Source organism: Aphelocoma coerulescens, chromosome 13 (assembly GCF_041296385.1).
Source record: "Aphelocoma coerulescens isolate FSJ_1873_10779 chromosome 13, UR_Acoe_1.0, whole genome shotgun sequence".
NCBI classification, from domain to species: Eukaryota; Metazoa; Chordata; class Aves; order Passeriformes; family Corvidae; genus Aphelocoma; species Aphelocoma coerulescens.
The window spans coordinates 16,729,694-16,753,882 of record NC_091027.1 but is presented as its reverse complement, the minus strand read 5'-3'; the positions used below and the strand labels follow the sequence as shown (position 1 = coordinate 16,753,882).

Below are 24,189 nucleotides of genomic sequence, written 5' to 3'. Positions count from 1 at the left end.
CGTGCCGCGCTCGTGGGGTCGCCGGTCGGGGAGGAGGGCTGGCAGGGGCGGGCAGGTGGAAGGATCGGAGCGCCTGGGGCACGCGTGGGCTCGTGCCGCTCACGGGTGAAATCGGGACGGCTCCCGGTAAGTGAAGCCCAGCCTGCATCGGCAGCGCCGGTCACTGCCAGCCTGTCCCCCGCGCCATCTCCCACGCCAAGACCACCCCTGGCGGCGTCGTTGTCACCCCCGCCTCGATCTGTTTCTTTCTAATCCCCCCCAATCCCCGATTTGCGCCCCCCCCCCGCACGCCCCCCGCCCCTCTTTCCATCGCCGCCCAGCCCTCCCGGGGCTGAGACCCCGGAGGTGGGATGGAGTGGGTAGCGCTCCTCCGGGAGCCGCCTCGAGTGCTGCTCAGGCCAGAGGGGGATTGAGGGTGGGGGTGAGACGGGACACAGAAATTTTCGGGGGTCTTATTTCATTCCCTCCAGTCCTTCCCCCGTCTCCGACCAAATGCATTCTGCAAAATCATTGGAGCGGCTCTGGTCCTATTGTTTGATTTAGAGTAAAATATTCACCACCACCTCCTTCTCCCCCAGGTGCACCGGCAGGATCCGAGACTCCCCGACTCCCTGCCCGGTCCTTCCCGCCCTTCTTCAGCTCTGCTTGGCAATGCACCCCCCACCCCCAAACATCTTCATCGCTGCTTCCTTGGGGGGGGGGGGGGGGCGGGGGGAACCGTGTCATGTCCCCTCTTGCTTCCCTCCCCTAAGGGAGGTCATAGGATAGCCCCATTCTGTTCCTTTTCCTCATCTCCCCAGACCTTGTAGTCTCTTCCTGCTTCCCTCCCAGACCCCATGATTCCAGGGGACCAAGGTCAAACGGAGCGGGGAGGAGGGGTTGGCCTTGAGAGGGAGCACAGACTTGTTCCAAGGATCCCTTTCCTGAAGGAAATGGCATAGGCTGGGGGTGCTGCAGAGGGAGGAGGAATCCAAAGAAGAGCCTTTTTTGGGGGAACAGAGCAGAGGAGGGTGAGCAGCAGGATGGGGGGGATGGAATGGGGACAGCACACTGCTAACACCCCACTTTGTATCCTGTAGATTTTAAGGCCCCTCTTGTGGTGCAGAGGAGCGTTCAGCTGCCAGCCCTGTTCTCTCGGGGTAGGGAATCAGGATGCGGCTGGGAGCTTGTTTTTGGAAAATGCTGGAAGCTAGAAGGGGGTATGTCTCTCTGAGATGTCTTGGCACAGGCGGGCGGGTGGCCAGTTGCCGCAGGTCAGCACTGATGTGCCTTGGCAAGGCCAGACAGAGAGATCAGGGTGGGATGTAGGAGGAGATGCCGCAGGTTGAGCTGCCTTGGAAAAGTCATGCAGAGAGCAAAGGACTGGGGGGGGGAACCATCACTCAGCTGCCTGTGGGCACTAAACCTTGCCCAGCCACCACTGTCACTCCATTTTCCTGCCTGCTGCGTGCTGGGGCAGCAGAAGGGGCTGCAAGAAACGCTGTCCCTGCCAGACCACACAGCCCTTCCCCCAGCTCCCCAGGGCGCCCGTCTGCCCAGCCGTGCATGTGGCTTCGCTGCTCCCTTCTCGCTCCAAGCGGGAGCAGTTACAGTTTGTGGTGCCCAAGAGGGCAACCGCAGTGGAAGGGGGGGGGGGGGGATGTCTCCTGGTGGGAATGAGAGCACCCCTGGCCCTGCAGCTGGGAAGTCACTCTGGGGTTGCTTCTGTAGGGTCAGGTGCTGGGGCTTTGGTCTGTGAAGCCACAACGCTCTCTGCAGCAGGATGCCCTCACCAGTGCTTCTTCCGCTCCAAAGCTTTGGTTCCCTGCCTTCCCTTGGGAGGAAAACCCATGCCCTGAAGGGGATAGTGGCCATTTTGGCGTGTTTATCAGGGCTGGTGGGCACTCTGCCTGCCCTTGTGTGCTGAGATGCAAGATATGACACATGCCCATCTCCTTTCAGGGACAGGATGAGAAAGGGCATGAGCTGTAGAAAGGAAATTCTTATTAAGGAAAAAATCTTTACCATGAGGGTGGCAAAACACTGTCACAGGGACCAGACTGGGGAGGGGATTGTCATCCTGCAGATCCTTCTGGGCTGCACAATCTAGTTCTGAGTAGGGATGCCCCAGGATCCTCCAGATGTCCCAAACAAAACCCTTGTGAACCCAGAAAGTCCCAGTCACTGAGCAGAGGTGAGTAGGTCACCAAGGCAAGGGAAAGGGCTGCCCAGAGAGCCCAGGCTTCCAGAGCACAGGTCCCAGATTTGTTAGGAGCCACTTCTCTTCACAGGCACCATGCCCAGGGGTGGATGGAGCAACGAAGGATGCCAGGACTCTATTCCCACTGGAAGCCCTTGTCCATGGGCTTTGCTCTGCAAGGTGCTGGAGTTGCTTAGTACCCTCCTCTTCCTCTGCAGTGGTGCAGGAAGAAATTTTGTACCAGGTATGTGTTCCAGGGGGTTCGTAGGTGAGAAGATGTAGCTGAGGTGACCAATTCAAGGCTCACTACCGGTGGAAGGCACTTGACTCTCTTGGCCAGCCACACATAGGGACAACTCCCCCAGTCCCTTCTCTTGGGATAAGTGGAAGCTGAACACAGACTCAGCTCTGAGCAGACCCTCTGTAGCTGTCACCTCCTTTTGAGCATTTTCAGGACATGGGGCCCAGTCCTGCTCAGCCTCTGGGGGAGGCAGTTCTGACTCCTTGTAGGACACAGACTTCAATGGCAGCTCAGGAAGCCAGGTCACCCCTCCTGCTCTGGAGGGGGGGAATTTCTTGCAAACCCAAGCTGCCAAAGGAGCTGTTCTCATGGCTGCTGTCTTGTTCAACTTGAAGTAAGACACTCGGGACCCAAAGCAAAAGCGAAGGGATGTGTCCCCATTATCCTGAGAGCTGGGACTACTCATTTTGTTGTGGGCATCCTCTTAGAAGGTTTACCTAAAATGTCCTGAGGGAATGTTTCCTTTCTGCTGGGAAGGACTAAGGAATGGGGATCAGTGAGCAGGAAAGAAAGGTGGGCAACAGTGTGATGATTGCATGGGGGAAGAGCAGAAGCTTTGTGAGAGAGGAGGTGACACCTCTCCTCTGTCAGGCACCAGTGTGACTGGTGTTGGAATATTACACACAACACCTGTGCTTGAAGTTCTGAAAGGTTAAAAAACTGATTTAAGGCTTGGAGCAATACCTCACAGGGAGAAGTGTAAGTGAAACTGCCTGAACTCTGTGCAGAAAGAAACCAGAGGAGAAATGATGGTAGGGCCAGGGAAGTGCTACCAGGAGGAAATGCTTTGGACAGTTAGAAGGAATGCAGAGCCATGGCCTGAGCCTGACAGCTTCATTTATTGGGCAGTGAGAGGGGATCAAGCTGTCAGGACTTTTGATGGGGTCTATGTCTTTTGGTGTCTGCAGATCCACGTGGAACAAAAGACTCCCAAGTTCCCCAGTGTATCATAATAAAATGGGAAGACTGGGCCTGGGAAGAGGGGTTCTGATTGATCTCACCTCCCCCAGCAAAGAAACCACTGCAGCTCTTCTACTCATGCTGAAGCTGGGACCCCAGTGAGGAGGCCAAGGGGCAGAAGTTGGAGTGGATGTTTCCTCTCCCCTCAGGCATCTTGCATCAACACCCAAACAAAAACTGTGTGCCTGCAGTTCACATTGAAGTCCCACATCCCTGGGATAGGTTGGTGGTTTCAGAAGGGAATTGCAAGAAAAGGCATGTCCTCCTTTATCCCCATTTCTAAAATCCGAATTCTTCCAGTCCTGGGCAGATATGGGGATGTTTCCTGCTTCCCTGTCCCTTCTTCCACTTCATTTCTCTGTCTCCATTCCCAGGATAGGGACCACCTCTACCTTCCCACTCTCCCCTGGTCCATGCCAGGGACTTTGTCCCCCTGAGACACACCCCACCATCCCCATCTTCTCCTGGGAGCTTTGCAGATCCTCCAGGTCTCCCTTTTCTCCCCCACCAGCCCTACTTCTTTCCTCTCTGTCTGAGAGATCAGTCATCGAGGGTGTCAATGCACACGCACCCGACTCCCCCGGGAGGATGGGGAGCTGGAAGCTGGGGGTGGTGTTCTGCTGCGAGAAGGCAAAGCTGCCATCAGCAGCCGCTTTGATCTGGAGACAATTACAGACGAGTGTAGGACCCTGCTCCACTCAGCCAATAAATAATGGAATTTGTGTGTTGACACAGACAGATTTCCCCCAAACTGTCAGAGAAGGGGAGACGGAGTGAGTGAACGGGAGCCCGAGAGGCTGGAGGGAAGGGGAGAGAAGCAGGAAGGAGAAGGAATGAAGCAGGCCTGTGGGAAAAGAGGGAGAAGGGAAAAAAAAGAACTTTGGGAAGGCAACACTGATGGGGGGAGCTGGGCAGGGAGGAGAAGGAGCCTAAGGAACACATATTTGTAGAGGGAAAGGAAAATCAAGACAGGAACTGTGGGTGGAAAGGGGGGGGGGGAGTGCTGCATACGCAGCTGGAAGCAGAGGGAAAAAAATCTGAAGGTGGAAAAGAAAGAGAAGGAGGAACAAAGGCATGGCAGTGTCCCCGGGGCTCCCGGGCTGCCTGGCAGATCACACGCTCTCCGAGCAGGGACCATATTCCCGCAGCCCTGCGCAGAGCGGCCCTGACCCCCCCGAGGCGCTCAGCACTGCGGAGCTGGCGATGGGGAGGCACGCATGAATTGGTGAAATGGTGCCACTGGTGCGCAGCCAACAGCAGAAATTTGCTCTGAGATCACAAGTCCCTGAAAAACCTCCTGTGGATGCCCTGTCCCCATGCTCCTCCTGCTCCTCCCCATCTCCCTCTCCCTGCTCCCTCTCCAGCCTGGAGCTGTTTGTTCTCTGGCTGGTGATGGTTTTGTACTTCACTTACAACAAAGTAAAACCTCCCTTGTGCTCAGGAGCTCCACACCGAGCCTGGCAGAAACCATCCATCCAGCAACCCTCCAACCTGGATGCAGCAACAGACCTGGCAGGGATGGGGGAGGCACTGGGGTTGTCTCCTTCCTCCCAGTTTGAAACACTCAAGAGCCCTATTTGTTCCCTCTTGGTCCCATCTGTGGCCTGAGCTGGCTCAGCCCCAGAAATTGAGTGTGTGGAGTATGGCCCAACCTGCTGAGGTCTCCAGGCCAAGCACCACTTCACTGTGTGTGTCTGTGGCTCCTAGCTCGATCCTTTTTGCTGAAACAGGCATCCAAGTTTCCCATCCAAGCTCCAGATGGGAAGCAAATACCTCCCAGCCCAGGGATTTTCCCCTTTACAAATCTTCACATCACCCTATCTCTGCCTCCCACCCCCTCCTGAACCAATGCCCGGAGAAGCTGTGGCTGCTCCATCCCTGGAAGGGTTCAAGGCCAGGTTGGATGGCTTGGAGCAATCTGGTCTAGTGGAAGGTGTCCCTGCCCATGACAGGGGCTTGGAACTGGCTGATCTCCAAGGTCCCTTCCAACCCAAACTATTCCAGGATCCTATGATTCCTATTCCCTTTTGCAGCAACTCCAGCTCTAATCAGGGGCTGAACCTTTGCCCTTGCACAGATCAGATTCTCCCCTGGGGACCCCTTGTTCCCCCCACATGAGGAAAGCAGGACAGGATACAGATTGGGCCAAGCATTGACTGATCCAGGTGGCTCTCAGTGTCCATAGAGCTGGGAGGGTGCAGGAATACTGGCTCTGGAGTTGTGTGGGATGGTGCCACAGCGGGTTGACTGATGGGAGCGTGAGAGACCCAGGAGCCTGGACAGAGCAGGGGCTGGTGGCACAGACTCCCAGTGCCACTGCACCAGGTCAAATCCAGGCAGGAGGGAGGGTTTCCAGGGATATTGCCTATGGATGTTGTTTAGCTTTAACGTTGGGAAATGGCAGGAACGCCTGCCTAACTGGGGCAGCAGTAGCTTGTGGCCTGAGCAGTGGGAGGACTGGAGCTCCTGCCAAGTGTTTAAATCTTTCAGGATGTAAAACTGGTGTAAATCACTGGAAAGCCAGGTCGTTCTGCTAATAAAGTCACAGGGAATGATTCAGCTAGCCCAGACAGGGTAACACACAGAGCCAGGCTGGGACCCCTTCTCCAGAATCACTTCAGGTCCCTGGTCCCAGTCATTTTACTGGGATGGTGGGAATGCTGCTGCTGCTGCTCATCTAGTCCCACGCAGGATGTGTTGAGAGTGAGGACAAGGTGGATCAGCAGGAGAGGGCAGGGTTGAGGAAGTGCCCAGAAGCCTCCCAGGGTGCCCAGGAAGGGAAGAAAGAAGAGCAGCTAGGTATTTGTGCTCAGCCCCTCCATGAGGCCTCAGCCCTTCATCCCAGGATGAGGCCAGGGAAGAGGTCTGGGAAAGAGGAAGTGGAGGTAGCAAGAGAGATTTGTGTTTTTTCTGGGGTCTGCTGTGACACCCAAACACTGCCATCAATATTTAGTGGGATGGAGGCAAGGGAGGCCAGTTCAAGCTGAGCACAGTCCCCAGCCTTCCTCTAGGTCCTCCAAGCCACAGGTCACGAGCAACTTGCACGTCTGCCCAGGCACTGCGAACAAGCACCAGGGTGGCTCCAGGCACCTCAAAGCACTTTCAGGTTGAGAGCAGGCAGAACATCCCAGCCTGGATGAGCAAACCATGCAAAATGTCTCTCCTTACTCCACCAGATCCCAGTTTTAATTCGTGGAAGAGCTAATGAGAACCAGGAGGGGCAGAGCACCCTGGCCCTGTTCACTGGTGAGGAGGAGAGCTGCAGAGCTGGGTGTTCTCCACCTCCAAGTAAAACCCCAAGTCCTGACCCATACAGGCACATCCAGCACCTTAAATTCAACATGGAGATGGTGAGTGCTGACAAAGAGTCGTGGAGAACCACTGCTCCAGCACTGAGGGCTGAGAGCTAGGGGTTAACACCTCGCTAAGCAGTGGTGGGAGCAAAGGGTTAACATGGCTGGTACAGGGAATGTTATCTGCCTCTTCTCTAAATATTATTTCCTCCCATGAAACCAGCTTTTCATCCTTGGCTAGAGGCAGCTCCCGCTGCTGGGAATCCAGCAGGAGCTTGTATCTGCTGCCGCACACACCACTGCTCCCAGCAAGCTGCCGAGACAAAGAGCTGCGCTCCCCTGGCGCCAGCAGCCCCAGCACAGGGAGCTGGAGCTGGGGCTTTGGCCCCCAGGGTGCAGGTGGCCTCGGGATGGGCTTGGGGATGACAGGCTTTACACCGAAGAGGAATCTCGTTAATGAAAGCACTGCACTGTGGAGGGATTTCCTCCCTTTCTTGCAGGGACCAGGAACAGCAGGCAGGGACGGGCAGGGGCAAGTGGCAGGAGGCTGTGCAAACCTCACCACCACCCCAGGAAGGTTTTTGTGAGGCTGCCCATTTCACACCTCACCGCTTGGGTGTGCCAGGATGGACAAGAACATCAGGAGACACCGTGGGAAAACCAAGACAGCAGTCACTGGCTCCAAGACCACAAGCTGGAAAAGATGGGGGGTGTGGGGCAGCCTCTGCCCCCTTCTCAGCAGCGCCAACTGAATGGCTGCATTGAGGGGCTGGGTGTCTGCAAAGCTGGTGGCTGGAATAAAATGGCTGCTGTTAAATCTTCTCTGAAACATCCTAAACTTTTAATGTGTATGAAACCACGGCAGCATCCCTTTCGCACCCCGGAGGGCACAAAGGCGCGAGCGTCTCCGCTCTCCCATTCAGCCGGAGCCACGTGCTGCAGCCTGAACAGTGCTAGGAACGTGGCTGGAATGAAAGTTGCCCTCCCAGCCCGTGTGTTCAGAGAGCCGAAGTCAAAGGATTGCCAAGTTAAAAGGGTCAAACCTCCAAGGACAGCTGTATCTGACTGGCTATATATCATTTCAATAGCATCTTCAACGGGGATTATAATCTGAATTGAAGCGGAAAGACCTGAGGCAATGAAGCTGTCAGCAGGCTAAGATTAAGGAATTAAAACAGCAGCACAACATTACAGGATTTGTTCTAGATGTATTAGAAAGAGCAGGCTAAACACTGCAGCCTTCCCCAGGCTGGAAATTTCATACGAGCACGGAGAAGGGCAAGCGCAAGGATTTCATCAATATACATAAAAAGAGAGAGGAGAGCGAGACAGAGCTACGAAAACCCAGCCATGCAAAATATAAATCCTAACTGCAGATGGAAATGAGTCACACAAGGTTTGACTGAGGTAAATAAAAGCAGAAATGAAGTGGATTTAGGGGGAGGCAGAGGTGAAAAGACACTGACAGCCAGTAGACAGGAAAAAAATGGCCCTTAATATACTAAGACTGGTAAAATCTGGAACTCAGCCCAGCCTGTCTTGGACTGCCTGATGGGAAGGAAGGTCCCAGCCCTGGACTCCCTTCCCCATCCATATTCTTACACCCATCTCCAGAATTACTTTAAAAAGCTAAGAATGATGGCAGTGGCCTGCCTAGGGCAGCTGGGAGCTGAGCCAGGAGAGGAGGGCACACAGCTTGCCTCTGCCACCATTGGGGTCCCCAGAAGGCCACCCCAGCTCTGTGCTGCTGGGAGACACCAGCAGCTCTTCTCAGTGGGAAACAGAAGCTCTCAAAATAAAGAAGGCATCAAACCCCCACCAAAGGGCCAATTAAAATGTTCCATTTATTTCTGGCAAATTGTACACAACTTTCTTTCATTGGCTGTATCCTAGACCAGTCACGGGGAGGAATTTCTCCCCTACCTTAAACATACTGAAATTATGGGATCAAACACAAAGAAAATGAGGGAAGTCTCCCTTGCAGATAAAACACACAGGAAAGTTTCAGCAATCCAGACTCCATGCAGCCACCAGCTCTGCTCAGCACAAGCCATAAGGATGCACCTCTCACACTGCTTACTGTGGCACATTTCCTTCCATTATGAGCCTAAAAGCAACTGACTCCCTCCAGCGTCTCAAACACAGCCTGGGTGACAAGTAGGGCCTGGCTGACAACTAGATTAGTCCTGAACCAGGCCACCTGTGCAGAATGGCTGCACTTTATTGACAAAAAAAATGTACCCAACAGAGCACTTCCCTGCACACACACGGCCACAGAGCAGCTGAGCAGCCAGATCTAGGACACAGAAGGAGAAGGGAAGCTAATGAGAGGCAGAGCTTGATCTGCAGCACAGGTAGAGCATGGAATTGCTTTTCAACTCTTCCAGCCAACTTCTACTGGGAGATTTACATATAAGTCCTCAATCAAGTCTTTGAAGTGTTATCCAGAGTTCCCTGGGTAAAAACAAGATGTTTAGGAAAGAGGAGAGTCCGGAGCTGCTCAGTGGTTCTTTTTGGTTGAGCCAAAACCAGAGAAACCCATCACAGCTGCCATTTCATCATCCTCTTCAAAGGTCAGATCTTCCTCTGCCCGCCTCTTCTTCTCTCTCTGCTTCTCCTTCTTGTAGGCTTTGGCCTTCTCCTCCTGCAGCAAGGGACACAACAGCAAAACAATTTGCACCTCCTGAGCTGAAGGAGTTTTGAGACACCAGGTACTGCACAGTTAACACAAATCCTGCCCACAGCTGCCAAGTTGTGCCTGAGGAAATAAACGAACAGCAGAAATCCTGGCCTGCAGTCTTCAAGGAGGAAGTTTACCGGTGAATCCAGACCACCCCACGTCCCATGCCAAGAGCAGAGCCACACACACAAATAGACAAAAGGAAGCACTATGAAACTCTCTCTTCTGAGCAAACATCACAAGTTTTGCCTGGAATTAAGGCTGAGGCAAGAAGGAGCTGGTTTAAAAGCAGGAGGCCATTCCCTTGTCCAACGCTTCATGCCAGTGACTGTGATGCCTGTTGGCTCTCAGCCTGGCAGAGTGACAGCTGCTCACTGGAACAGAAGCCGAAGCTCTGAGCAGCTTTGAGGGGGGTTTTGGCATCAAAGAGGTTGCGCTGCTCTAATCAAAGTGTTTTGCTCTATGAGGATCATGAGCCCTGGAACGGAGCCAGGTTTGTACCAGGTGACACCGAAGGATGGCTTCAGCTCCCAACTTAGCAACTGCTCCCACCCTTCTCATCACCATCTGCTGTGCCACAGCTCCTGAACACAGCTGTGCCCTGGAGAAAGCTACACCAGGAGTTGCTGCTGATTTCCTTCTTGCCATCCATTGACTGGCAGCAGCTTTTCAACCCACAGCACCCTCTTTGCTACTGGGGCACCTCCTTCCTATCCCTTAAATGGAGGGGGCTCAGCAGCACCACATCCTGCCTGAGTGCAGAGCACGGGGCTGCTCTGTGAGCACCTAAAGAGCTCCCCTGTGGTGAAGCAAAGCTCAGGGCTTGGGCAGGGAGACTCGAACAGGCAGTGATTTGTAACCTTGGGTTATGTCTCTGCTGATAGAGGAGAAGCAGCCATAGAAGCTTCTCAGCTGCCAGAGCTTTGTTGGGTCTTCAAATAAACTTGATGTTCATGTTTATTAACACCTAAGCCCCAATTTTGAGAGAAATCTGCTTTTATTATCTCCTCACACATCTCACACCACACCATACCACTCACAAAGCCCTTCTACACTTGGGGAGGCCACACAGAAGCAAGTGCCATGTGGAGGGGGATTCCAGCAATCCTAAGAACTGTGGAAGATAATGGATGAAGATGCAGACCTGCTACCAGACCACACAAGTTCCAACACAACTAGCGGGAGATAAAAAAATGGGCTTATGCTGTTCTCAGTGGAAATCTGAACCATCAAAAGTTATCTTCACACAGAAAGAGGGGAAAAGTGTTTCCAGGGACAGCAATACAAACTTTTCAAAAGCAAAGAAACAAACCCCACTCATAGGAGCAGATGAGGAGCCCACGCTATCAAGAACAACACTTCTGAGGAACAAGACTAGGAAGCAGGGTTGATTTGGCCCCAAAACATGTTTCTGGGGAAGCTTTGCTTCCTCAGTTGCTGCCCAGACTCACCTCCTCACGGAGTTCCTTCATCCTCTCCTCAAAGTCATAGTCCTTCTGCTTCTCCTCCATCTTCTTCTTGTTCACCTCAAAGCGTTTCTTCACCTGGTCCAGCGTGGAACGCTCCACCCGCATGGACATGCCCAGATTCCTCTGGTCTGGAGAAGAGCAGTGGAATCAGCAGTGCTCAGCAACACTTCAGTGTTCTGCACAAAGTCTCCATCCCTGATCCTGATTTAAACACCACAGCACCATCTTCCTGCCTGTCATCCATCCCCTCAAAGCAGCTTCCAGGGCCAGACTAAGGATTTCTTAGGTGGGAGAGGTGGGCTTTAGGGGCATACCATAACCCATACAAGCAGTGGCCACAACAATCCAAACACTGCTTGTAACAAGAACACAGGCTATTCTTTAAAGGTTCCTTATTTGGATGCTCCCTGTCATGTTGGTGCTCTGATGCTTCAGGAAATTTAATCTTGGACCAGTGGAATAAAAAAGTGTTGGAGTACTGAAAAAGGAGGCAGAATAAAACTGACAGGCTGGCATCTCTCAGCTGTGGGTGATGCTAAACAAGACATGAGTGGCACTCAGAGATCCTGATTACACAGGACATTCCTAGCTAAAGCAGAGAACACAAAGTCAGGCCTCTGATTCAGTAGCTCTTTAGAGCAGATTCACAGTTTTTCACTTGTGGGTAAGCCTGTGCTGACGGGGCCACCCCCAGAAATGTCTCCAACCCACATTCCTGAGTGGATCCAAACAGCCTGTTCACTCCAGCAGCCGTGCACAGGTTTGTCCTAGGGATGCAGCAACACTTGGAAGATTAAACTACACACCAGAAATTGCCAAGAACAAGCAGGTTTGAGCCAGATTTATGGGCTGGTTTAAAAGTTCCCAGACACACTCATACTAAGGTACTGTGCAATCAGCCACTTTCCAACCCCAGCTCAACCCTCCATCTTGTGCCCATCCACACAGCCATGCCAGGATTTTTGATTCCAGACTCTCTCAAATGAACTTCTTGCTAATTTCCCAACGTGTCAAACAAGGTACATCAGCACCTTCCCCCCATTCACATAAAAACACAGGTTATTACAACACTGTGTTTTCTTTTCTGAGCTACAGAAAACCAGTCCTCAGGTTTCTTCTGAACCTCCAATTCTCAAACAGCCCCGTGTGCAGGTCTGGAGCACACTCATCCCTGCCTACTTGTAAAGGGGTCATTTTCTGACTTCTACAAGGAGCCAAAAACACCTTCATGAGGAGAAGCAAAGTGTGTCAGTTTGTCCTGCTGCTCCTTTACTTTCTGTACATTCCCCACTCTCTGAACATGTCAAGAAGCAATACCCACAGTCAGGTCAACAAGGGTATAGTCCTCTTTTCCAAGTTAAACACATTAAGGGAATGGACTGATAAACTGTGAGTTCTTTCCCCTTGTCCTTATCCTGACTTAACTGCATCATCACAGAAGTGGAGACAAGAAGTAGAGTGAGGTACAGGACACCACCACCACACTGCTGGACACAGCTCCAGGGTCAAACTGCCCCACTCCTGCCTTCACTCATCCTCTGCCTCCATCCTCACAAAGCCTGATCCATACTCTGGAGCTCAGGCACCAGCCAGTTCTGAGCTTTATACTCAACGTCTACAAAGAAAAGTTTCTGACCCAAAAATGGGCCAGTCCCAGACCTTTTACTTACCTAAGTACTTCTTTACAGTTTCAGTGCTGTAAAAAGCCTCTCTCCAGACTTACAGAGGAGACATCATGATTTGCAGGGTGGACTAGATGACCTCTGAGGGTTCCTTCCAACCCAAACTATTCTAGGATTTGCTGATCCTGGGTTTCTCAGAGCATAACACATCACATGATGGGTGGGGAAAATATGTCCACCAACCAGAGTACACCAACCACTGTTTCTGCTGGGCTTATTCCACAAAAGTGGTCCAGCACTCTGGAAGGTGTCAGGAGATCAGGGCAGCACCTCCACAGCTCTCATGATGAGCTTCTCCATCCTGATCTCCTAAGCTCCCTGATCCATGGATAAGTGTTCAGCCCTCAGACATGGGTGACAAAAGGAACAGTCCCTCCAACTCAACCAACCCTCCAATGAGGCAAAGAAATGGTCCTTACGTTTTTTGCCGTTGATGTGATCCAAGAAGTTAATGGAATCTTTCACCACGCAGTCACATACATTACAGTAATACCTGTCAGGAGAGACAGGAAAAATGAACCCCAAAGCATGAGACAAAGCTCAACCCACAGAACAGCTACCTGAGACAATCTGAATGTCACCTGGGATACAGGACACTTCTCTAAGACAAGAGGGCCCCAGTGAGGACACACCCGATGGACAGGGCTGCCATGGAGGTACCAATCCTTATGCTGATGCCCCTCTGATATGATACAAATCAAATTCTGAGCTGCTCTGCAAGATACCAGCCACAGCATCTTCCCCTTCCAGTCACACCCCACTGGGTGGGATGGACTTTGTGACACAGCCTGCCCTCCCCCAAGGCAGGATTGGCCACTAGCCCAGGTTTCAATGGCCTCTCACCTGGCTATAAGGTAAGTGCTACCATCCCTATCACCTCACAGAGCAAGTCCCTGATGAGCACAGTAGTGCTTTCTGCCCATCTTAAGAGCTGCTGCAGAAGTCCAGCCAGGGCCTGAACTGCCATGCTTGGATGCTGTCCAGGGCTGCACATCTCCCTGGCACTACTGCCCAGGGAGACACTAACAGACTCATTCCTGAGGTGACACAAACTCAACACATTCTTTTCATGCTCTTGATGGCTTAAGGTGAGCTCAGAACCCTTTCAGACTGTGGTGGAACACAATCCACACGAACAGTGGCCCAGCATCATCCCTAAGAACAGTTGTCTGAGTGTTTCTTCCATTCCCAGCGCACAGAAATCCAAATCAGCAGCAGTCCTGGTCTCAGTGCAAGCAGGCCTGGCTGAAGAAACCCAAGCAGGCAGCAGAGATCTGCCTCTGTTGGTCCTACAGGTGGGCAACACTGACACCAAGGAATAATGTCCAAAGGGGCTCAGCCTGCTGGGTGTCTTCCATATGTTACCCCAGGAGACACAATTTAGGTGTAGAAAAATGCAGCCCCACCATTCCCAGGCTCCAAATAGAAAAGGACACCAGCTCCTGGTGCCCTGTGAGGGGTCCCTGCTGTGTCATAGCTTCCCAGCCTAACCAGCATGACTCTGAGACTTCAACAAGACCACAGCCTACCCTCCCATCTCTGACTGAGGGGTAGTTTTGGTGATGACAATGGTTTTCCCCAGCTTGGATTCCAGGTCCACTTTGTAGTCTCGGTGCCGCAGAAGTTCCCTTTTGACGGGCTGAGCTGGTTTGCCTAAAACACAAACAAAAGGTCAAGCTTGACATGCTGGATTTCATGTTCCCCTTGGTGAAGAGGGGCCTGCTGGGTAATTGGGACTGCCTAATTCAGGCAGAAAATGCACCTTTGTTTTTAAATCAGTAAAGGATATAATTTCCTGCTCCCTGTTTCCTGGTTCCTATTAGAACCAGGTACATCTCTGAGTTATCTCCAGCTCTGACCTGAGTAATATTCTGAGATCTCCTTGTTTCCAGCAGCTGATTGTTCCCCTCCTTCCCCAAAGAAGAGTCAGCCCCTGGAAAAATTCTCACTAATTCCTTTTGCCAAAAAATTATACTCAGTGGCAAACACAGGAGTAAGGATGGGAGCAAGCCACCTCTTTCCCTTTGGGATTTGACTTCTCATGGCTCTCTCCCTCCCAAACTCCAGGGGTTTGGGAGCCTCACTGCCAATCCAGCACAGCCAGCACACTACACACCATCTTTCTTTTCTCTCTCCTCCGTGAGCCGCTTCTCTGCGAGTTTCTCATACTCATCCTTGTCCCACTTCCGGCGGAAGTCCAGGTTCTTGGTCTGGGAGGGAAACAAAGTTCATTAACATTTATTATGCAGTCTGATCACCTCTGAGGGGGTAAAGAGGTAGAATCACTTGGCCTGTGAGGCCAGTGCAGTAAATTAGGAGAATTATATTATATCCCCACGTTCTCTGTTTTCCATCTAGGAATTATGGATGTGGTTTAAGATAATCACTCTCAGCATGCCTCTAGCTACTACTAGAATAATTTCAGAGCACTGAAAGAAGAAATGAGTTAATCTTAACAACTCCTGAGATGATCATCCAGGCTTTTGCCTTGAAAAGCAGACTCAAATGGGATTGAAACAGCTGGATCTAAGGCCTGGGAAGCATCCCCCGACAAACACAGCAGTAGGATTACACCTTCCAGAAGTCAAAAGAACCCAAGTTGCAATGTCAGACAAGGAAGCTGTAAAACACAGCCTGAGCTATAGAGAGTTTGAGTGCACTGCAGGAGCAGGGAAGGCTGTGCCTGTCTGCTCTCAGCAGTGTGTTACAGGCATCAAAGTGCCGAGTTTGCCATGAAATCACAGGCACCAGTGTGGGATTCCCAAGTGAGCACATCTACAAGCAAACCAGAACAAGCTCTGAAACCCTGTCTGTCAAGGCAGGGCTTGGAGGTACCAGGGAAGCACCTGTACAAAATCCACAGGTTTTGCTGTCCTGCTCCTGCAGCTTCACACAGGGAAGGGCAGAAACACCTCCAAGGCATGCTGGCCCTTTGGGAGCTCCACAGAACTATCTGGCAGGGATAGGATACTTTAATAGAATCCTGGAATGATTTGGGTTGAAGGGACCTTAAAGATCATCTTGTTCCACACCCCCTGCCATGGGCAGGGACACCTTCCACTAGATCAGGCTGCTCCAAGCCCTGTCCAGCCTGGCCTTGAACACTTCCAGGGATGGGGCAGCCACAGCTTCTCTGGGTAACCTGTGCCAGGGCCTCCCTGCCTTTACAGGGAACAATTCCTTCCCAATATCCCATCCAGCCCTGCCCTCTGGCAGTGGGAAGCCATTCTCCCTTGTCCTGTCATTCCATGCCCTTGTTCAAAGTCCTTTTCCAGCTCACTTGGAGCCCCTTTAGGCACTAGAAGGGGCTCCAAGGTCTCCCTGGACAGAGACTGGTGTTCAGTCTTCCCCAGGCTGAACACCCCCAGTCTCCATAGCAGCCCTTGGAGCATATCCATGGCCTCCTCTGGGCTCACTCCAACAGGTCCATGTCTTTCCTGTGCTGGGGCCTAGGAGCTGGCCACAGCATTTGCATGAAGATAGACTGAATTCAGGTGAAGCTGGCACTGAAGAATACAAAGACTACTTTTTTTGGGTGGCTTTTCACCCAGTCCCCAATGCAGAGGGCAGAAGTGATTGGGCAAGAAGTCTTATTCCACTCACATCCACTCTGACCAAACCAGTTCAAGCTCTTCCCAGCGTTTGCCCCAACTGCAGCTCAGGCCCCTGCACTCGGGATCAGTCACGGTTTCACTCAGCCACTTCCTGAATTTCCTGAGCAGATAACTCCTCTTTGGATAGAGCTGCATTTCCCTCAGCACGGCAGGGAGAGCCTCTCAGTTTCACATTAAAGAAAGGACAAGATGTATTTAAAAACACCTCCGGGAGAGAAGGACCCCCCCACACCCCACCGCCTTCTCCGTTCAGCCAAATCGAGAATCCAATCACAATCCAAAGGACACAAATCCCATTTGGAGCTACAGCAGCAGCACAGCCATTTAAAGTTCTCTCCTCTGGCAATCCTTCAAATGGAACGAACAACTACTGATAGGGATGAAAATGCCTTGGGGAGGCGTAGAAAAATTCTCATTTATTCCCAGAGCTTCTTAAGCACTTTAAGGATGTCGTAACAGGTTTTATTAACCACCCTGAGCAAAAGAAAAGAAAATATCACTGAGTGTAAATTAACGTTTGGGGGTATTTTCCAGACTCTCCTGCATGCCAGGCATTATCACAAATCGTAGCTGGTGGGAGCCTGCAGAGGGGGAGGTTTATTAGCTGCTTCTCTCTCCTGTTCTAATAAAAGGAAAAGAGTCTTGCAGCTCTTTTACCAATCTGCCTCATCCAGGCGTGGGGAAAGAAATTAAACTAAACTGCGTGACAAAATCTTGGTTGGACAATATTTGAAGGGATGTTTCTGAATTGCTCTGGTGGAAGCAGTGGGGCTGCAAGCCCCAAAATCTTTATCTCAGAGCTGGTTTTGGGTGACAAGCCTCCTGTTCCCTCTGGAGACGGACACCAATGATCTGCCCCGTATCAGCAGCAAAGCCTATTAAATGATACAGGAGTCTGCAGCTGGGCTCAATCCAACAGGAATTCTCAGCTGGCAATAAACCACACGCTCCACCTCCTTCACGGGCAGACATCCTGCTCCTGACCTCCCCCAGCACTGCTCACTTCATGGAATGAATCCTGGAATGGTTTGGATTAGAAGGAACCTTGAAGATCATCCAGTCCCACCCCCCTGCCAAGGGTAGGGACACCTCTCACTATCCCAGTTTGCTCCAAGCCCCATTCAACCTGGCCTTGAACGTTTCCAGGGCTGGGGCAGCCACAGCTTCTCTGGGCAGTGCCAGTGCCTCAAGGAAGGAAAGATGGGCCAAACCCCCTCAAAAACACAGTCCCCATGCTGCTGACAGCTTTGGGATGTCACTAGAGGTGTTCAAACAGCCTGGCTCTCCAGTCAGGCTACACATGCAGCTCTACCTTACCCATCCCATTTTAGCATTCACAGAATCACTGAGGTTGAAAAAGACCTCCAAGAACATCAAGTCCAAGCTTCGACAGATCCCCACCTTGTGACTCAGCCCAGAGCACTGAGTGACACACCCAGTCATTCCTTAAACACCTCCAGGGATGGTGACTCCAGCACCTCCCTGGACAGCCCCTTCCAATGCTGGACAACGCTTTCTGGGAAAAAACTCCTCCTGATTTCCAGCCTAAACCTCCCCTAGTGCAACTTTTCAGGCTGTTTCCTCTCATCCTGTCACTGGTTGCCTGGGAGCAGAGCCCGACCCCCAGCTATCTGCACCTTCCTGTCAGGGAGTTGCAGAGAGAGGTTTCTCCACCAGGATAGGAAAGAGACAACCCTTTCCCTGGGGAGGGAAGGGAAGGAGCCACCTCCATGAGCCACCGCCCAGCCCCTGGAGATTGGTGGGGGTCTCTCCCACGGGGCTGGAGGTGGGTGGGCATCTCCACCCCGGGGGCTGAGGCAGCTCAGTCTCCTCATGCCCCCTGGCTGGGACAGGCGGAGGTCTGGCCCTAGGATGGGAGGATCAGAGAACTGCTGCGATTTGAAAAAGTCCTCTGAGATCATCGAGTCCAGCCTATGACCCAACACCACCGTGCCAACTAGACCAGGGCGCTGAGTGCCACGTTCTGTGGCGTCTCGAACACCTCCAGGGATGGCGACTCCACGACTTCGCTGGTGGGCGGGATCGCCGTGGGACCACCCCGCTTCCAGCCCTGAAGGTATCGGGGCCTCTCAGGGGAACCCAAACTTCCCACCGCCCACTCACAGAGGTGTAAAGAGCAGGGATGAGCCCCCTCCCACCCCACCCACACTTGCCCACCGCGGCACCCCCGGCCCCACCACATCCCTCATCCCGCGGCCTGGCAGCGGCTCCGAGCGCGGCGCGGCCCTGCCCCCGGCCCTGCCAAGCCCGGGAGGAGCAGCGGGGGCGGCCGAGCGGCCGGCAGCCCACACTCCGTGGGCAGCCCACACTCCGTGGGCAGCCCCGACCCGGCGGACAGCCCCGGCAGCAGCACCTACCCCGCTGCCCGACGCCATGGCGAGCTCAGGGCACAGCACCGGGAACTGTCGCGCGGCGCCGTAAAGCGCGGACGCCCGCCCGGTCACGTGCCCCGCCGCCGTCACGTGCCCGCGCTCCCGGTGTCCCGGTGCCGGCCATGCTGCGGCTCGGGCCCATCGCCGCCGCCGTCCGCCGGCTACCGGCGGGGCCCCGCCTCGGGCCGCTGTGCCTCGCTGGGAGCCGGGGCAGCTTCGCCCGGTCCTGGCCGCCGGCCGGTGACCGCGGACCCCTGTCCCGGCAGGTGCGGGCGGCGGCGGGCGGCGAGCGGGTGCGGGTGCTGAAGACGCCCAAGGTAAGGGCGGGAAGCGGGGGCGGCGCCGGTGCTGTACCGCGTGTTCCCCCGCTCCCTCGCCGCTGACGGCCGCTCTCTGTCCCGGGCAGGGCACCCGCGACCACCCACCGGCGCAGACGGCGCTCCGTGAGCGGCTCCTGGGCGCCGTGGTGTCGTGCTTCAAGCGGCACGGGGCGGCCGCCATCGACACCCCCGCGCTCGAGCTGCGGGTGAGGCGCGGCGGGACCTCTCTTCCCCCTCGCTGTGGGGAGGGGACCCGCCCCAGGGGCTGTGGGTCCCCCTCTGCTCCCTCCTATGCGGAGCACCCCCTTCCCCCGGGCCCTCAGGGCAGGTTTGGGGGCTCTCCCTGTGTGGGGCATGGCCAGGTGGACATTCGCTCTTGGTTCTCCTTTTAGGGGGCACGGGGAGGTGGGCTCAGGTCCGAGGGGGCTGGAGGGGGGATGTGTGTAATGCCCGGTTCGTGGGGGCCGAGCTCTGTGCCCTGTCTCAGGGGACCCTTCACCCCAGAGCCCCCCGGGTCACCAGCCCCTTTGCCCCTCCCCAGGAGACGCTGATGGGGAAGTATGGGGAGGACACGAAGCTCATCTACGAGCTGCAGGACCAGGGAGGGGAGCTGCTGGCCCTGCGCTATGACCTCACCGTATCCTGTGCTCCCAAGGGGATGGTGGCACCCTGAGGGGATGGTAGCAGACCAAAGGAGTGGTCACCTCTGCCTTGAGGGATCGCTCTTACTCTGGCCTGCCTGCAGGGTCCACTGGAGCGATGGCAGCCCCCTTGGCCGTCCCATCTGGTCTGGCTGTCAGTGTCCTGACCACACCATCCCCCAGCCAGGCCAGGACCCACAGCAAAGTCCCTTCATGCTGTGGACATGCACCAGTATGCTCCACTGTACTGGTTTTATCTCCTCCCAGTTACAGTCCCCACTGCTGCTGTGTCCATCCCACCTTGCCAGAGCCACCTGGAAAGGTTTTTGCTGCAGGTGTCTATCCCAGGCCTTCTCAACCTCCACATCTCAACAAAATCTCTTTCCTTCAATGTCCATATGGCTGTGCCATGCGTTGAACTCCCCCTGATCACACTGTGAGAGGGTGGAACAATGAGAAAGGGTCCTTGTGCGTGTGATGTTGTCATACTGTGGGTCTGAAGGAGGAAATGGAGCTGTCCCAGTGTTGAAGGAGCTCAGGCTGTTCATTGTACTCATCCTCAGCCAGGGGAAGGATCTCCCCAGAGGCCATAGAGTTAGAGAATATTACAAGTTGGAAGGGATCCACAAGAATCACCGAAGTCTAACTCATGACCCTGCACAGGACACCCCAAGAATCTCACCATGATTGTGAAAAAAATTGGGAAGCGTCTGGCAAAGGGAAGGGGAGATGGGAGGCTTTGAGGCTCAGCTTCTACAGCGCTGGGGATCTCCACGTTCCCATCCTTAACTCCTCGGGCCCAGGTGCCCTTTGCTCGCTATCTGGCCATGAACAAGGTCACCAACATGAAGCGCTACCACGTCGCCAAGGTGTACAGGAGGGACAACCCAGCCACAACCCGGGGCCGCTACCGCGAGTTCTACCAGTGCGTGAGTGTTGTGGTGGCCAGTGCTGCCTCCAAGGCCACAAAGCCTGCAGGGTTTTCCTGGCTGGAGTGCCTCCAGCTGCTGCAAGAGCAGCAGGGTGTGCCTGGCCAAAGCCCCTCAGCTCTGCCAGGAGCTCCCATCACTTCTTCTGCTCCCAGGACTTTGACATTGCCGGGCAGTTTGACCCGATGATTCCCGATGCTGAGTGCCTGAAGATCGTGCACGAGATCCTGAGTGACCTGCAGCTCGGGGACTTCATCATCAAGGTGAGATTGGGTGGGGTCTCTGTGCCAGGGTGGGAAGCAGTGGTCATTGTCCTGTGGTTTTACACAGGAGTACCTGTGCCCACTCTTAGGCCTGACCCAGAAGTTCATCCCACCTCTCTGCCTCCTCCTGGTGTATATGCAAAGGCTGGGCCTCAGCTTGGACATGCCTTGAGCTGGGAATACCAGGAGTTTTCCCGAGGCTGCAGTCAGCAGAGTTCTCTCCAGGACTAATGACAGTCCCTTGCAAAATTCCAGCAGCTGACTAGATCCATAGAGTCACAGGATGGTTTTCATATCTGCACATCTTCTCTTCCCATGGAAGTTGGGTGCTGGGGAAAAGGCACGAGGAAATGCCAACAGCTGCAGCTTCCCTCACACTGGGACAAAAGGAATGACATCAGAGGGTGCTTCCAAGGTAAGCATGCCTCTCCCTCCCCCAGGTCAACGACCGTCGGATTTTGAATGGTGTGTTTGCTGTCTGTGGTGTTCCAGAGAGCAAGTTCATATCTGCCTGCTCCACCGTGGACAAGCTGGACAAGGTCAGCACTGGGCTCATGGGAAGACACTTCTGGTCTTGGGGTGGGTGATTAGGCTGGGCAGTGTTGTGGCCGTTCCTGTTGCAAAGAGTTTCACAGCAGCTAAGATGGTGTGTGTAAAGGATTTGAGGAGTTCTTGGGCCTGCTTAAGAATAAAGCCTGGTGATTTGTTAAAAATTCCTGTGAGAGACAGAGGCACGATTAGTAAGATTGCTGACTGTTGTTCCACACAAGCTGTGCATGTGTGGGCTGATGGAGGCAGTGGGTGAGGAGAATGTCCTGCAGCAATGGATGCCCTTCTCTCCCCCCTCAGGTGCCATGGGAAGAAGTGAGGAGCGAGATGGTGGGAGAGAAGGGGCTCTCTCCCGAGGCTGCGGATCGCATTGGGGAGTATGTCCAGCTCCATGGTGAGCACCCCGGGGTCGTGCCCTTGGCCTTGTTCTGGGCTGGGGATGGAAGGTGCAGGGCACCCGCCCGGCTGGCCGGGGCTGCCCCGGCGGGTGCTGCTGCCCTGACGCTCCTGAGGCATGGCTGGTCCCCACAGGTGGGCTGGACCTGATCGAGCGTCTTCTCCAGGACCCAAAGCTGTCCCAGAACAAGCTGGCCAAGGAGGGGCTGGGGGACATGAAGCTGCTCTTTGAGTACCTGACCTTGTTTGGCATCACAGAGAAGGTGAGGAGGTGTGGGGGCAGGAGGGGGTGCTGCCCTTGTGTGTCCTGGAGCACCCAGTGACGGGGCCTCCCTTGTGCCCTGCAGATCTCCTTCGACCTGAGCCTGGCACGGGGCCTGGACTATTACACGGGGGTGATCTTTGAGGCTGTGCTGCTGCATCAGGAGAACGAGCACGTGGAGGAGGCGGTCAGCGTTGGGAGCGTGGCCGGAGGCGGCCGCTATGACGGGCTGGTGGGGATGTTTGATCCCAAGGGCCGGAAGGTGCCCTGTGTGGGGGTCAGCATTGGGATCGAGCGGATCTTCTCCATCCTGGAACAGAGACTCGAGGTAGGTGAAGCAGGCAGTGCATTGGGGAAGGCTCTAGGAAGCAAAATACTGTTTATTAGAAGTCTCCAGCTCCACAGTGCTCAAGGGAAAATAATTCTGGGGGAGAGGGTGGCTCCTCCCATGCCTAAATGTCCATGCACATAAGACAGAGTCCTTTTCTGCAGCCCATCAGGATGCAGGCGTGGGGAGCTGAGGGCAGCATTCCCTAGGAGATGTCAAGGAAATGTTAGAGGCAGTCCTGGCTCTGAGCTTTGTGCCCCAGTCACTTTGTCCTTATGTCTTGCCTCTGAAGTTTTCTGTCCTGGGGATTCTGAGACAATGAATTTGGTAACAGCTGTGAACTCACTCTAATAAACCCCAGGAAATCTGCTGTGGAGATTCATCATTCTGTGTTTGGTTCCAAGCTTGTGATTCCTAGCAAGTGAATCTGAGGCTACGTGTTTATACCTGAAGAATCAAAGGAGACATTGGAAAGCTGTCCTGGTCCCATGCAGGACGGTGGCTAGGGTCCCCTAGGAACAGCAGCACACAATTAAGTAGTGTGACACAATGCAGAATCTCTGGGGGGCTCATTAGTGGTGCCCAGGTTGTCACTGGCTGAGTTAAGGTCTGGAGATAGATGAGGTGAGGTGTTGCAAGCTGCAGTTCATCACAGAGTCACTCCCATGAGCGCCCCATGTCTGTCCCTCCAGGCTTCTGGGGAGAAACTTCGAACAACTGAGACACAAGTGCTGGTGGCTACACCACAGAAACACTTGCTTCCTGCCAGACTGAAGCTCATCTCCGAGCTGTGGGACGCAGGGATCAAGGTAAAGGACGGACTTGGGCTTGGCAGTGTCACGGGTGAGGGAGGGAGAGCCTGAAGGGAGCTGTAGTACAGCAAGACCAACTCCATTAGTTGTGTGTGTCTCCAAGATCTCTGCCTGTCTGAGACCACAGAGTCATTCGGGTTGAAAAAGACCTCCAAGATCAAGTCCAATCTTCAGATCTAGGCAGGCAGAGAAGAACAGCCCAGAGCAGTAAAGGCAACTGATTGCTGCAGGGTTTGGTATTGGTGCTTTACTGCAGTATTCGTCAGAATGAAGCTGGGGTAGTGATTCACCCTTCCCACTCCCTCCTAGGCAGAGATGCTGTACAAGAAGGATCCTAAATTGCTGAAGCAGCTGCAATATTGTGAGGACACAGGGATCCCCCTTGCTGCCATTGTGGGAGAGCAGGAGCTGGCAGACGGAGTCGTCAAGCTGCGAGATGTTGCAACAAGAGAGCAGGTGAGAATGCCCTTTTACATCAGGTTTTAAAGTACTTCCAAACTCTGGAGATCACTGAAGCACTCTGGGTTTTCCCTCAGCATTCCTTTGGGAGGCCACAGATCTGTTGGGTGACTCCAGAAAACCAGTCACAAACTGCATTAGTATCTTCCCTTAGTCCTTAAACTGTGCTCTTCTCTAATGCTGCTACCTCCCCCTCTCTGTTTGCTTTGTAGGTTGACATCCCCAGAGAAAAGCTTATTGATGAGATCCGGAGAAGGCTGGAGCCCTGAGGACTTCTCTGGCTGGAGCTGCTTGGCTGAACTGCTGTACAACTGGAACCCTCCTCCAGCACCCTTAGCCATTCACTGCCTGCTGTGGTCTGGGTAACATCCACTAGCCTAAGGCCCATTGCCTCGGCTAAGGCAGTGAGAACAGAGGAGTAAGAGGGTTTTAAAAGTTATGGACGGTGCACTCACCAGGTTAACCTTCTGGTTAGCTTCTCTGAAGGACGGGTCAAGTTTGTGGGTTCCTAGTGCTGCAGTCCCTGTACAGCCACTTCCATCTCTGTAGGTGGTGGTGGCACAGGCACAGATGGATGTGGTGCAGCTCAAGCAGCATCAGGCAGAACTCCAGATTTGGGAGGGCGAATCCGTGGTGTGTTGGGCACCTGCAAGCTCAGG

The 24,189-nt window shown here is 53.9% G+C and overlaps 2 protein-coding genes across 4 annotated transcripts; one reads left to right on the top strand and one right to left on the bottom strand.

Moving 5' to 3' along the window:
- Positions 1-8,557: 8,557 nt before the first annotated feature.
- ZMAT2 (zinc finger matrin-type 2) lies at positions 8,558-18,647 on the bottom strand. The gene is made up of 6 exons (XM_069029231.1): positions 18,557-18,647; positions 14,681-14,774; positions 14,094-14,217; positions 12,984-13,057; positions 10,865-11,010; positions 8,558-9,377 (listed from the first exon to the last, which is right to left on the bottom strand). Exons 1-6 carry the CDS (start codon positions 18,572-18,574, stop codon positions 9,234-9,236), a joined length of 600 nt encoding a protein of 199 aa, XP_068885332.1. The 5' UTR covers positions 18,575-18,647; the 3' UTR covers positions 8,558-9,233.
- Positions 18,648-18,666: 19 nt separating this feature from the next.
- Positions 18,667-24,136, top strand: LOC138118314 (histidine--tRNA ligase, cytoplasmic-like). 3 transcript variants are annotated; one of them, XM_069029227.1, is made up of 12 exons: positions 18,667-18,888; positions 18,978-19,097; positions 19,433-19,528; positions 20,336-20,461; positions 20,617-20,724; positions 21,165-21,263; positions 21,574-21,667; positions 21,805-21,932; positions 22,017-22,259; positions 22,952-23,068; positions 23,381-23,527; positions 23,743-24,136. In XM_069029227.1, the coding sequence occupies exons 1-12, from the start codon at positions 18,694-18,696 to the stop codon at positions 23,797-23,799; spliced, it is 1,530 nt and encodes a 509-aa protein (XP_068885328.1). In that variant the 5' UTR covers positions 18,667-18,693; the 3' UTR covers positions 23,800-24,136. The 3 variants fall into 3 exon arrangements, with proteins under 3 accessions (XP_068885328.1, XP_068885329.1, XP_068885330.1); XM_069029228.1 differs by lacking the exon at positions 21,165-21,263 and adding an exon at positions 21,047-21,139; XM_069029229.1 differs by lacking the exons at positions 18,667-18,888; positions 18,978-19,097; positions 19,433-19,528 and having other exon boundaries at positions 19,549-20,457.
- Positions 24,137-24,189: the final 53 nt, after the last annotated feature.

Coding starts and splice junctions, on each gene's coding strand:
- ZMAT2 (XM_069029231.1), bottom strand. Junction 13,058..14,093: donor CCTCAGTCAGAGATGGGAGG/GTAGGCTGTGGT, acceptor CTCTCCTGACAG/GTATTACTGTAATGTATGTG. Junction 9,378..10,864: donor TGAAGGAACTCCGTGAGGAG/GTGAGTCTGGGC, acceptor CCCTTGCTGCAG/GAGGAGAAGGCCAAAGCCTA.
- LOC138118314 (XM_069029227.1), top strand. CDS start 18,694: ATGCTGCGGCTCGGGCCCATCGCCGCCGCCGTCCGCCGGCTACCGGCG. Junction 20,725..21,164: donor TCGGGGACTTCATCATCAAG/GTGAGATTGGGT, acceptor TCCCTCCCCCAG/GTCAACGACCGTCGGATTTT. Junction 21,668..21,804: donor GGAGTATGTCCAGCTCCATG/GTGAGCACCCCG, acceptor TGGTCCCCACAG/GTGGGCTGGACCTGATCGAG.